The following is a 15464-nucleotide window of genomic DNA, read 5'->3' on the forward strand; positions in this document are numbered from 1 at the left end:
ACAACTTACTAGGTCAAAGGTCAAGGTCAAAAACTTTGGTTTCAGTTGACAACCCCTTGTATTGTAGTAAAGATTGTGTCAGCTTTATATCTTGAGAACCGTTATGATTACAAGGTTTATACTTAACATGTACATTAACTAACATATTGTGTATCATAGTGCTGGTACAACTTCCTAGGTCAAAGGTCAAGGAGAAAAAACTTTGGTTTCAGTTGACAACCCCATGTACTTCACATCTTTTAATGGTAATAATCTATACCACAGACATACTTTGCATCGTATGTCTCTATAAATATAAAAAATTGTCGTCATTATAAAGACGATACGTGCGTCTTGCGTATTAAATTATAATCATGGTACCTTTGATAACTATTACCAAAACCTATAAACTTATTCAGAAGTCTTTAAGATGTCATCTTTTCTTTGAATCGATAGTGACTCATTTAAACGGTCTTTGCATCGGCTGAAAATAAACATATTTATTCAAAAAATAATTTGAATCACTAAAGCTAATCGCGAAATCGCGAATTTCATTTCATTTATCAATTTCCGGTGTCTTCGCCTTTTCTTGACCCCTTTAAATACCATGGTACAGCACGAAATTGATCGCATCCTAATTCTATGGCAATTTATAATACCAATTTGTTGAAGTACCGTAGATTATTTTTTGCATATTTCCCGCTAGAGAAATAATTGGGAGGAAAATACTGGATTGTACAATCTTACATCCGTCTTTGATCACATGAATTGCATCCCTTTTCTGATTCATTTACAGGTTTGTTTTTTCCAATTTTGGAACTGACCCGGCCTCCAGTTGGGCATACATGCAGATTAAAATGAAAGTTTGGTTCATGTGTGAAGCCTATTTTACTATATATCAATGAAGTTAAGCTAGCTACTGTTAGTTTGGTTAAGCGAAATACTACCATAAATAAGATTCAAAACAAATTTGCTTAGAAATTTTTGGTGTGAATAAAGGTGCTGTTAATAACGCCACGCTTCAAATTTCTGAATTAGGCGTGTTTATTCCCACTTTATTGTCGGCCAGTATATGGTAAAGAAAGCATACAGTGAAAACTTTAACCTGCCTTGTAGTTTTTGTAGTAAAATTAAAGCGTCATTAGGTAAACTTGGTTTTCAGCATATTTTGGAAAATCAAAGGTAACTAAAATACCATTTTTCATTTCAAAAGAAATACAGAGTAGAGGAGGATATCGAATAATCCTGCCGCAACAAGTTCTTTTTAGTGACTCAGTCTAATGAAGACAATCATGGTAAAAACTAAGAATGTATCAATAAAATAAGTTCCGAATTATACAAATACCTTCCACGGCCGGCATTGGCGGATCCAGAATTAATTTTAAGGGGGGGGGGGGTGGACACTGACTGCAAATTGGCTTGTTCAAGATTTTTTTACATGAATGAAACTTTAAAAAATTAAAATAATCTGTGAGGTTGGAAAGGGGGGGGCGTCACTATGTACTGTGTGATAAAAAATATGAACAAAATGTCTTTATCTTTGGATTTTGATTCCCAAATGCCGCGTTTAGAAAGTTTAAAATATTTTTTGTATAAGCCTTTTTGATAAAGGGAATGTCTGGCGTATAAATAATTTAAGACTGCCACAGCAGTTGAATATAACTCCAAGGTCTCGATAACGTCTAGAATTTTCTAGGACTTATTATTATCAATTATTATAAAAGGATGATTTTTTCTGAATGATGGCCGATACGGCTTTCCGCAGATTTTACAGATCTTACATTATTTATTTTTTTTAAATTTATTTTATGGTTCTCAATTTTGTTTGTTTGTTTGTTTATTTATGATCATTCATAGTTGGGGGCTCATAGTTTGTTTTCATGAATTACAATAAAACGGATAAATTACGTGTTACTTCCTCCAAAAATGTAATTCTATGATTTTATTGATTAGTGCATGAAAACGCTTGACAGTACGAATAATCTGAAATAGAATTGAAGCGTCAAAACAACACTGATTGTAAACACCGGCATGATTCTCTTGCCCCACGTCACCTAGCCGAAAAATTACCTACAATCATGTCAAAACACAGCGAAATGAGGAGAAGAAACAATCCCGACAGAACGCATGATCCAAAAATTAAAATCAACGATATTAAGCATAAATCAAAGTCTAAACAGTCTTTTACTAAGCCGTCAAATGTCGCCACAATTTTCCTGATGGTGATTGTTATTTCGGGTATAGGCTACTGGAGATATCAGACAATGCTCAAAGAAGTGGTAAAAATGCCTCTTGATGTTCGCAAAATAAACAACGATAATTCAACCAGCGCAGCAGTAAATCCTGAGCGTTTCTGGGGTTCGTACAGGCCGAATTTGTATTTTGGAATGAAAACTCGTTCACCTCAGTCCCCATTGTTTGGATTTATGTGGTTAACACAATTTGCCCGTGAAATGCCTCCTCCAGTAAGGCATTGGTGTGACCAAGGAGACAGTCTCCAGAAATATGGATGGTTGAAACACGATGGGGTTAATTTTGGTATTCAGGAGTTAGAAGAGAGAACATACAAAATAAGAACAGAGTTTGTAAAAAGACTTGGTGGTCGACATGGTGGTGATTGGACAGCCAGAATATCAGTTACACCAAAGGTATATTGACCATATTCTATTTCTTGATTCACATTTTTTTTCCAAAAAGGGTATTCTAATTCTAAAAGTTCATCATGGTTGTGGATGGCTGCTGAATGTCCAGTGTCATGTATAAGGATTTTTTTACATGGTCATGATGGTTAAGGAGGTAAACATGATGTTGTACAAATGTAAACTCTCAAGATGAAGGTTACTAGTATTAAGGTTGCTTCAAATTTAGGATGAAATCTCAATAAAATGGATTTTATTAGGTATGATGTACATGGTATGTGTCGTTTTTATTTTTGATTCTAATTGCATTATGAATTTAAGCAAGTACATTTATATGTAACTATGGAAGCTCAGTGACTGGGCTCATGCCTTAGTTATGTATGACTTGTCAGATGTCTATTGTGGATTTAATATAGGATTTATATTAAACAAAATTTTTCTAGACGGTTATTGATGTGTACACCAGAGCATCAACTCACAAACTGAATAAAAGTCCCCCAATCCACAAGTAAATTCACTGAATCATTCATGTAATTTCACAGAATTTTATTTAAATTTTTTGTCATGTTTCAGTTTTTATTATTGAAAAGTTCCATTAATTGCTTTATCTTTCAGTTGTTATGGTTACATGTATATATCTTTTTTTTTATCAAGATGAATATCAAGTTTTACAAATCTCGCATCTGTATATGTTTTTTATCCAGATGCATGTATATCAAATTTTACAAATCTCATGACATCTGTATATTTTTCTTTATAATCCAGATGCATGTATATCAAATTTTACAAATCTCATGGCCATGATGGCATCTGCAATTTTTTTCAAGAAATATCAAATTTGGCAAATCTCATAGCATCTGTTTATATTTTTTTAATGTGAAAAAACAGCTTTATTAAGTTTTAGCTGAAATAATTAATTCAATGCATTACATTACAATTACTTTGTGATTAATTCTTCCATTACAATTACATTTTTTCTCACATGCAATGCATTACAATTACTTTGCCTGTGTAATGCATTACATTACACATTACTTTTTCAATATAAAAACTGAAAACATTTCCAAAACATATTTTTATAAGAATAAGAAATTGATAAATATTACCGGGGTATATGTACACACACACACACAAATAACCTATTACCTATCCAAAAAACACTGGACAATTAAAAATTGATTATACATGTTATATGTTTGTACAGAATAATCCTTTGTTTTCACAAGTTTTCCTCCTATTCCCACATGAAATTTTAACTTTTCTTACCAGATTTACAAAAAGTTGGTATAGGAGTAATGAACCCATGTAAGGTGTGTATAGAATTATGAAAATTTCATCTTCATATTTTTTCCTTTCATCTATAAAGTTATATATACTAGTATATAATATTTTATTTTTATTTTACTATATTCTTCAATTTTATGTATTTTACCAATTTGTAATGAAGAGTAACGTACAGTAATCATGGTAATGGAGGCATTAAATTGATTTTAAACTAAAGTAATCATTACATTACATGTACATATAATTGTAATGCAGAAATTGTGCATTACAAATTATTTTGCATTACAAAAAAAAAGTGATATTACAATGCATTACACTTACAAATTACCATTACCCCAGGCCTGACATGTGGTAAGACAGTTATTAGACTTACATTAAAAGAAAAGCTTGAAGCACTTGATGTAAAGTTCCTTGTATTATCTAATTAAATGTAACATGAGGTTCAAAGGATGTCAAATGGAGATACAGGATTTAAGGAAGTTGTTGACATGCATGATTAATATAAGATAATAGTTAGAATTCTTTGTTTAATGTTGCCTACCCATGCCTTGTATGGTTGGGTAGGCAGGTGATATTTGATTTAGTCAACAAGTTACATATAACAAGAAAACAACTTAATTTAGACATGATAGAGCTGGAAAATATCTTAACAAAATTTATGATGATTGTCATATTTTTTTTAGGGTGACTGCTCATTAGGTTAGTACATTTACAGGGGCGGATCCAGCCATTTTACAAAAGGGGGTTTCCAACCCAGGACAAAGGGGGGGGGGGGGTTCCAACTGTATGTCCCCATTCAAATGCATTGATCGGCCAAAAAAAGGGGGGTTACAACCCCGGAACCCCCCCCTGGATCCGCCACTGATTTAGGAAGCAACATCAAACAATTTTATTTTTATTTTTGGCCTAAATGTACATGTACAAAAATGTACACAAGTTTATCAATCATTATTTTCACTAGGAAATTTGGAGGACAGGTCCTGGGACTCATCACCATTTTCTCAGCTTATTTTGATGAGACCATACTTAAAAGTATAATGCACAAACTCAAATAATATTAGTTATAATTAAAATATGAAGCTTCTTATTTGACTAGCTAGACTTTCTCGAATGGAAGGATCTTTCAAAAACACTGGAATAGTCAGGTTAATATAAAATGTACATTGTACATGTAGTACATTTTGTATATGTACATATATATTAACATGCAATCAACCAATTCATTATACCCTTCCTATTTAAATTTCCAAACACAATAAGTATAAGTTTTCTCATGGTATGAAAACCATATATGCTGCTCTGTATTTGGTTTGATCTTTTTCTTGGGTCTTAATTATCTCCTTATATTTATATATAGTTATTGTATGTTTTAAATGATCTGACTCTGCACATACATGTAGGCAGATTTAGGGGGCAGGCCAGGGAGCCCACCTTTTATGGAAAAATTATGGTTGATTATATAGGGAATCACTGAAGCGTGACAATAGCAGGCCTTCTCTTAGGCTGACAGTGGGCCCTCACTTAAACAAAATTCTAGATCCACCGCTGCTGCACACATACATTTGTACATGTCAAGTCATGTTGTTGATATTGATTTGTTCCCATGTTTAAATTGTGACTGGTTTATACATGTAAAAACTTTTTTGTCCTCCACATGCCTCAACTGTGAAAACATTAATAAGGAATTGAATATGCATGCAAATTAGATAGAGAGAAACCATACCTGCCAACTTCTCAAAATCTTCATGCATCTTTTATATATTGGCAATATATAAAAGATGCCTGCCAACTTCTCAAAATCTTCATGCATCTTTTATATATTGGCAATATATAAAAGATGCATGAAGATTTTGAGAAGTTGGCAGGTATGGTTTCTCTCTATCTTCTATGCTACTACATTATATTTGTACTTATGTTAACATTAAAAAAAGTTCTTTTAAGAGTAATAACTCTCAGGCCAATGTTCCATTCATAAATGAGTGCATCATCCTGAGCATGCATGCAATGTTTACCACTGGACATTAAGCAGCCAACAAGCAATCACTCATTAAATGAGTGCACAAGTACTTGACTAAACGAAGTCAACATTGACTTATGATTTCCTTCACTGGTGAGTCCAAAGATACATGTACATTAAAATTTCGTGGATTGAGGAAAATTACCGTTTTTTGTGGAAATTGGATTTCGTGGTTTTGGCAATCATTCCATACAAAGCTTACCTAAATTTTATATACGTTTGACATTTGAATTCGTGGTTCACCTGTACCCACGAAACCTACCAAAATTGGTATTCAAGGAATAATTATAATCATTTAATGAATCCACAGTAGTAGCTGTCAGATTTTCTCTATTTTCAGTCTTAGGTCAAAGTTGACATTTTCTCCACATTTTTCAAACATTGTCACAAATACATACAGTCTGTGTTTGATGATTTTTTTTAAATGTTACACTCCTACATGTACGTATATTCAGTTAAAAAAAATTAAAATCTTTATAAAATATGTTATAGGGTAAATGTTATTTTGATGATTAATGCTTTTGAATTGGGACAAATGGTTGGAACCACCCTTTTTATCCTGAGTTTGATCCCTTTTAAAATTGACCGTATCCGCGCCCCTGCTAAGAGTTCCATATTTGTCTGTTAGTCTGCTTGTCTTAGTTTATGTAGTATAACTCATATATTTTTCTTATCACGAAAAATTCAATAACTATATATCATCTTTGTTTTCAGGGGTCCGCCAAAGAGACAGTCGTTTCCCTTATGTTCTATGTAGCCTTGGATGGACAGGGATCCTTACAACAAGATTTAGTTAAAAACCGACTTTCGTCAGTTACTGGATCCTCCGAGGAATTGGGAGACTTCAGTCTTTCGTTTTCAAAACAGAAAGGACCGAATTCTGCGAAGTATAATCATCTCATTTCATACGTATCACGATTAGACAAAATTACCGATTTAGTGAAAAATGCTTTTCAAGTTAAAGCTTGGGACAAGGAGCATACATTACCATTCTTTGCTTTGGGTGGACGACTGGTACCACGAGAGAGTCCAGGCGGTCCGAATATGATGGTCTACCAAGTTACCGTACAGGTCCCGTCTGAAATAGAAATTGTTTTTGAATCTGGTAGCTTTGTAAACCGACCGAATACTTTGTCAGGAGACATCTTTCAGCAGGAATTAACGAAATATTCAACTGCATTCGATAAGAGATTTACAAAAACATTTGATTTGGAAGAAAAGGGTTATAATTCTGCCGATATTGACTTTGCGAAAGCTGCTATGAGTAATATGGTTGGAGGCATAGGTTATTTTTACGGTTCTTCGGTGGTACAGTCTAGGTACAATGACAAGCCAATCGAGTATTGGCCTGCCGCCTTGTATACCGCCGTTCCATCCCGTTCATTCTTCCCTCGGGGATTTTTATGGGATGAAGGTTTCCACAATTTATTGATAAGTCGATGGGACAGTACAATATCGAAAGACATCTTATCACACTGGTTTGATCTCATAAATATAGAGGGGTGGATACCACGAGAACAGATTTTAGGAGACGAGGCGCGAGCGAGAGTTCCTGTTGAGTTTGTGGTGCAACATAACGAGAATGCTAATCCACCGACTCTGTTCCTTCCGCTTCAAAGACTAGTCAGTGAAATGAAGGGAAGTACCGATCCAAAAGACAAACATTTCTTAGAAAGTATTTTTCCGCGTCTAAAAACTTGGTTTGATTGGTACAATTCCACTCAAAGAGGCTCTCAGCCATTGACGTATCGCTGGAGAGGAAGAGACTTCAATCCAAAACATGAGCTTAATCCGAAAACTTTAACATCTGGTCTTGATGATTTTCCTCGAGCCTCTCACCCAACAGTCGATGAGAGGCATGTGGATCTTAGATGCTGGATCGCATTAGCATCCGGGATACTTGCAGACATTGCCGATGCAGTCGGGAAAGACAGTTCCGAATACAAGGCAACTTACGCTGTTCTTTCCGATAGTAAACTGTTACAAACTCTTCATTGGTGGCCACAAAAGCAGCGATTTGCTGATTATGGTTTACATACTGATAAAATATCACTAGTTAAACCAAAGCCGCCAGCAAATGTTCATCCAAATAATGTGCCACCAATGCAGAAAGAGAGAATGGTCAAAGCAGAACCAACATACCAATTTGTTAATGCGTTTGGTTATGTTAGTTTATTTCCATTCTTACTTAAATTTGTAGATCCAAATTCTGTACAGTTATTCAAAATTCTAGGAGACTTAAAAAATCCAGATTTATTATGGACCAATTTTGGATTACGTTCCCTTGCAAGGACTGCTCCTTTGTACAATAAACATAACACAGAACATGATCCGCCATATTGGAGAGGTGCAATATGGATAAATATGAACTATCTCACATTAGGGGCACTTAACCATTATGCTAAAACTGAGGGACAATATCAAAAGCTAGCTACGGGCATTTATACTGAACTGAGAAATAATGTGGTCAGCAATATTATCAAAGAATACAGAAGGACCGGTTATATTTGGGAACAGTATGATGATAAAAGTGGAAATGGAAAAGGCAGTCATCCTTTCACGGGATGGTCTGCACTTGTAGTGCTTATAATGGCCGAGGAATATTAACCGTATTTTTAAATAATACATTCTAGTCAATTTACAATCTAAAACTTTCTACATTTTCTTGTTCAATAGACATTTGAATTTTTTCAATATGCAATAGTTTTGGGTCGCCAGCAAGCATGACATTTTAATAGGGAAAGTACCATTTTGGTAAAGTTTTTAAGAGCAGTGTGTTTCTGAGGAATTTTTGCTAAAAATCTTTATGCTCATACTAGTAGATCTTGAATTTGAAATGATTACTTCATTCGATCTCTGTAAGAGAATTATGAAAAACAAAAAACTCAAGTTCGTTCATAATTGGTAAGTGTTACGGGATCTTCATTTTTCTCAGGGACCAAGTTGGATGCAAGTTACTGTTATATCATATCCATATTATGCCATTTACAGATTGTGTGTCTGAAGTAGGTTTCTGATTTAGCCGTTAAAAGAGATTTTTGTAGGCTTCCGAATTCGAAAAACAGAATCCGAAATAGATACTTCATTGCCATAAGGAATCATTTTAAATTCATTTTCATTTATTACATGATATATATGAACGACATCACTGTTTGAATGTTTATAGTACTATGCTTAATACGTTTATTTTACATGATCTGTTCATTTGAAGCATTGATTGGTGTCCCTCGTAAATTTTCCATAGGTAAAGAAGATTTTTGGACAATGTTTATAAATGTTTTTTGTATGTTATAGTTTTATTAAATATGATTGCGGTTTTGTAGACCTTGGTGTCCATCGTAAACATTTTTTACTAGGTTGAGTTATAAGTTTTGACAAATTGAATGTATATTGTATGCTATTTTTTTAAATTATGATCTATTTAGCATAACCTCAGTTACCTGGTGTCAATCGTAAACTTTTTAGAGGTTTCGGAATAAATATGGTCTTCATTTCAGTTTCATTTAATTGTCCTTATTCTTAAATGATTTAATAATTATAGCTTTACGATATTACATTGTGTATCTCCTTCAGCATTTCCGTTATATTATGAATATACATCATAGACATTGTATCAAAAAAATTCTTAAAGCAAACGAGAAAAGATAAATAGATCAGATACTCTTGAATACTACTTCTGTTTTAAATCCTATTTTTTCTGATAAATTAAATTTTATTAGTTTTACCATCACTGGCTTTATGGCTTTTAACTAGCACTGAGTGAATGAGTGTTTTATAGGTCCGATTCTATCACGTGCTCAGTTAAGGGGCCAGACAAATGGCACATCGACAGTATTGTGTTCGGGCGTATAGAGAGAGTTGTGAAGACCGCTAGCTGCTGTGCGGTAAACAGTTTGATATACATTTTGTACTTATATTGCTTTATGAATAGTTATGCATGAAATGCATGACAATAAATTTTATTACTCTATCTCTTTGCCTCGTTTTTGCCGCTTGAATAACCCGTAAGATTAAAGAATTATGTATCCAACCTGTTTTTGTTTCGCCCATGAAAAAAGCCGAATGCGAGACAGAGATTTCGTCAGCGGAGGCGTAAACTACTGGTATTTGTAAAAAGCTTCAAGTTATATTTCAGAAGCTAGAAGACCTTTATGATTCATACAATGTGATCTTATGCTTTACTTTCGTAAGATGTACATGTCTGTCTGGCATGGTTCAGCTGACTGTGATAACATATTCATAGAACATAAATAATGTAACGTTTATAGATATTTATATTTTACTCTAGTAAAAGTACAACCTTTATATTACAGACTTTCAACATGAATTAACTGCTAAGTAAAACAGGCGGGATATTTCAGCGTGTAGACTGTTGTTTCCTTTCATCTTAAACACTATAATAGAGAGAAATGTGAAAAAAGCAACAACTTATTTTTCGCGTTTTGTCTAATATCTTAAGAACATTTGTTAGGTAGAAACTTAAGAAACAAAAACGATCAGCACGACTATAGTTCTACAATGAGAAATTGCGGAAACCGTCAGTCGTTTCGTTGTTAGCCTTTTATACCTTGTACCTGGAACAGTGTAATAGTCACCCTGGCCAGCTTGTACACTATAATAGATAGATACACACACACTTTATTATACAACACAACTTGTCGCAAGACCATATCTGACAAATAAGTCGACAAGGCCGAAATTGGCAATTTCGATACTGAAGTTATTTCTTTTTTTGCCAATAAGTATCTCATAAAAAGTAAAAAGCTGGATGAACACATAAGGAAGGTTGGGATTGATTTTGGGAGTTTTGGTCCCAACAGTTTAGGAATAAGGGGCCAAAAAAGGCCCAAATAAGCATTTTTCTTGGTTTTCGCACCATAGCTTTAGTATAAGTAAATAGAAATCTATATCTATGAAATTTAAACACAAGGTTTATGACCATAAAAGAAAGGTTGGGATTGATTTCGGGAGTTTTGGTCCCTACAGTTTAGGAATTGGGGGCCCAAAGTGTCCACAATTAAACTTTGTTTGATTTCATCAAAAATTGAATAATTGGGGTTCTTTGATATGCCAAATCTAACTGTGTATGTAGATTTTTAATTTTTGGTCCCGTTTTCAAATTGGTCTACATTAAGGTCCAAAGGGTCCAAAATTAAACTTTGTTTGATTTTAACAAAAATTGAATTCTTGGGGTTCTTTGATATGCTGAATCTAAACGTGTACTTAGATTTTTGATTATGGGCCCAGTTTTCAAGTTGGTCCAAATCGGGGTCCAAAATTAAACTTTGTTTGATTTCATCAAAAATTGAATTATTGGGGTTCTTTGATATGCTGAATCTTAACATGCACTTAGATGTTTGATTATGGGCCCTGTTTTCAAGTTGGTCCAAATCGGGGTCCAAAATTAAACTTTGTTTGATTTCAACAAAAATTGAATCCTTGGGGTTCTTTGATATGCTGAATCTAACCATGAATTTAGATTTTGGATATTGGACCATAATAGGTAAATGTCCAATTTAAGTTAAAAAGTTCTTAGACCACATTCATTCTGTGTCAGAAACCTATGTTGTGTCAACTATTTAATCACAATCCAAATTAAGAGCTGTATCAAGCTTGAATGTTGTATCCATACTTGCCCCAACTGTTCATGTTTCGAACTCTGCGGTCGTATAAAGCTGCGCCATGCTGAGCATCTGGTTCTAGTTTCTAGACAATAACTTGTGTGTAATTGTATGTCTTTTAAATTGTACCACAATGTACCATATAACAAAGGGGAGGCTGGGATTAAGTTTTGGGTTAATTGCCCAAAATATGTAGGAATTAGGGGACAAAAAAGGGCCAAAAAGAAGCATGTTTCTAGTTTCCAAACAATCATGACAATAACTTTTGTTTAAGTGTATGGATCTCTCTGAAATTGTACTACAAGGTTCAATACTACAAAGGAAATCATGGGATTGAGTTTAAGGGTTATTGCTCTACGGGGGGGGGGGGGGGTCAATAAGTGCGGGGGGGATTTTTGGTTTACCATCTTTTTAAGGGATTCACTTTTTTTTCAAATTTTTCAAATTTCGAATTTTGAACAGTTTCAAGAAGAAATCTTCAATCGCGCAGTATTGTGCAATAGATTTGTTAGATCTTTGACCACATTAATTTTGTGACAAAAACCTATATTATGTCAAATTGTTTTATAACAATCCAAATTCAGACAGTATCAAGCTTGAATATTGTGACCAAATTTGCCCTAACTGTTCAGGGTTCAACCACGGTCGTATAAAGCTGCGCCCTGTGGAGCACCTGGTTTTGTTTGTGATAAGGTGTAGTTTATGATGAACCACTAGTTGTAGGTAAATGATATGTATTAGGATTGGCATATATCATTACCATGGAGATTATTTGGTCCTTACCCCTCAGTCGTGGGTGTATTGACTTTGCCTAGTTTATATCTATTAGTTTGTGAGTATGTCAGTTTATGGGGAACCACTTACGTTAAGTCAATGATGTTTGATATGAATAAAATTGAGAATGGAAATTGGGAATGTGACAAAGAGACAACAACCCGACAAATAACCAGAAAACAGCCGAAGGCCACCAATGGGTCTTCGTATATGTAAGAGAGTGATAATCCCTTTCTTCATGGTTGAGTACGAGCGTTAGCGAGTACTTATCATGAAGTAAGGGATTATCATTCTCTTACAAATTTAGAATATTGTAAATGCACAGTAAAACTTAGTTTAAAAGAAGCCCGAGTCTGATGTCAAAATAAATAACAAAAGAATAAGAAAATGACAGTGATACAAAGGTGTATAAACATTAACACATTATATTTCTATGGAGAATATTTGGTCCTTTCCACTCAGTCATGGTCTATTGACGTTGAAACTTTTGCTTATTAGTAGTTTAGATGTATAAATTTGTGATTATGTCAGTTTATGGGGAACCACTAAGGTTACGTCTATGCTATTTAGCATGCAAATGTATTGGCATTTACAAGTTTCATTTCCACGGACGGAAATTGTATAAGCCCATCCCCTAATTATGGTTCATTGACTTCGAAACATTTACATATAGTTTACAAGTTATAATGTTTATTCGCACACCTCATTTCGTTTTAACCCCGCATCTTCAGTCATAGATCTTTGACTTAGCATGTTTTAAAGAACTATAATGTATGATACCTACTATCATAATTTGAACAAACGTATGGTAGGATCTGGTACAGTTTCTGAATGCTGCACCCATCAAGTAATTTATTATAGTAAAACATAGGAATGCATTATACCAAAATGAAATCAAACTTATTTGCTAGACTTACATGTTAAAAAAGTATTGCTATTCATTTTGAATTTCAACATTTGCATTATCGAAATAGCAAATAATCGAGTCATATATGTCTGTGTTAAAGGATAATGATTTTTTTATAACAAAATATTCTATTATCTCACAGACTTTTAAAGGTTCTCATAACATCAATAAATTAATCCATGAAGGATCCTACTCCTATAGCATATGACTTTGCATTTTTGTTTCAGTTTGAACGTTGTTATGCTTATATTTTTGTTTTGGGAATGCTAATAGGTTAAATGGAAGCATAAACAAAATCTATAATATATTGCCACTTTGGTCATGTTTTAAAGAACTATAATGTATGATACCTACTATCATAATTTGAACAAACGTATGGTAGGATCTGGTACAGTTTCTGAATGCTGCACCCATCAAGTAATTTATTATGGTAAAACATAGGAATGCATTATACCAAAATGAAATCAACTTGGCATATCTTGTATGATTTTTATGACAGTTGTTAGCTATAGTTGTTTAAAAACTGAGAACAAATATATACTACTTAAGATCTTCTAATAAGACGATACTGCTGAAATCGTTGATCAACTCTACATAGGAGTTAATGCCCATTGATGACAGTGTTTCGTTTTTATTTTTATTAATCTAAAAAAGTATTATGAATAGATTGAAATTTGAATAGTAAAAATGTCCAGCAAGGCAAGTTCTTCAAATTAGTCAACATGAGCGATATCATCAGTTAACAGTCTTGTGAAAGCAGTCATTATCCTCAAATAACTTGTCTACCAAGTGTTTGTTGTTATTGCCTATCATTTTAAAACTAAAATAAATAGAGCGAAACTTTAAAAATCAAAAGAATTATTAAGATAAGATCTATAATTAGATTAACTTCCCAATAATCTTCTATTGTCCCCTTTTTGTGGCTTAAACTATATAGAATATAAAGAAAAACTGTAAATTCATGTGACTTAATTACTATCGTATTCAGAATCATTGCTTCATTAAGTTACTGGAGGTCAGTATATAGGTTTCAACTGCAACTTCAATAATGTTACTTAGTAACATGCATATAAAGACTACTTACACACACGCATAGTGGAGCGTTTGCTGCGTCTTCAATATACATTATATATTCCATGTAAAACTAATGATTATATAAAGGAAGATGTGGTGAGAGTGCCAATGAGACAACTCTCCATCCAAATTACAATTTATAAAAGTAAACCATTATAGGTCAATGTACGGCCTTTAACACGGAGCCTTGGCTCACACCGAACAATAAGCTATAAAGGGCCCCAAAATTACTAGTGTAAAAACATTCAAACGGGAAAACCAACGGTCTAATTTATATAAAAAACGAGAAACACGTATAGCTATAAATTACATAAACAAACGACAACTACTGTACATCTGATTCCTGACTAGGGACAGGTGCTTCTGCTTCTGCCAGGTAATGGCCACAATCAACGGACTGATTGTACTGCCATGGTTTGGTGCGCATATTCGACCACCCCCTCCCCCCAAATTTTGAAATTTAATTCAGCTTTGTCATCGAGGCTTTAAAGGCATCGACTGACGGTACTGATACGACCCCAGGAGGAAGAGCGTTCCAATCCCGGATGGTTCTTGGGAAGAATGAGTGTTTTCGGTAATCACAGGATGCTGATGGTACTTGGAAGGATTTATCATGCATGTTTCGTGTCATTCTTTTCGGTGGTATTAGACGACCTTCCTTTGACATGGCCACTTTGTTGTTTTCTATTTTGTATTAAGATATGGATCCCATACTGGACTGACATATTCTACAATTGGACGTACCAATGTTTAATAGGCATTCTCCTTCACTGTAGTTGATCCTATATTTAAATTTCTTTTTAGGAAACCTATTATTCGATTGCATATGTTATTTACGTGGTCATTGATTCCATTTAAGTTCGGATGGAAATGTGCAGCCAAGATATTTTGCACTGTTGACTGACTCAAGAATTTGACCATGTAGACTGTATGAAGTTGCAATTGTCTTGTTTTTCCTGCTGATGGTAGGTACATTGCATTTGTCAGGGTGGAATGACATTATCCATTTTGATTCCCATAATCCAAGTTTGTGGAAAAGTCCATAATGAGAACATCCGTTTGCTTTCCTGCGCTTATGTTGTTGGTGATATCATCCACAAATTCAATCAGTTGGGTTTGCATGATCTTTTGCTACGAAATCCATGTTGTAATTCCCGGCGCCTAATGGA

General features: G+C 34.0%; 1 protein-coding gene across 2 annotated transcripts; it reads left to right on the forward strand.

Moving 5' to 3' along the window:
- Window positions 1–1962: 1962 nt before the first annotated feature.
- LOC143073122 (mannosyl-oligosaccharide glucosidase-like) lies at window positions 1963–9889 on the forward strand. Of its 2 annotated transcripts, none has more exons than XM_076248445.1 (2): window positions 1963–2627; window positions 6634–9889. In XM_076248445.1, exons 1-2 carry the CDS (start codon window positions 2058–2060, stop codon window positions 8524–8526), a joined length of 2463 nt encoding a protein of 820 aa, XP_076104560.1. In that variant the 5' UTR covers window positions 1963–2057; the 3' UTR covers window positions 8527–9889. The 2 variants fall into 2 exon arrangements, with proteins under 2 accessions (XP_076104560.1, XP_076104561.1); XM_076248446.1 differs by lacking the exon at window positions 1963–2627 and adding an exon at window positions 5992–6012.
- Window positions 9890–15464: the final 5575 nt, after the last annotated feature.

The sequence above is a fragment of the Mytilus galloprovincialis genome, chromosome 4, assembly GCF_965363235.1.
Source record: "Mytilus galloprovincialis chromosome 4, xbMytGall1.hap1.1, whole genome shotgun sequence".
Classification (NCBI taxonomy): Eukaryota; Metazoa; Mollusca; class Bivalvia; order Mytilida; family Mytilidae; genus Mytilus; species Mytilus galloprovincialis.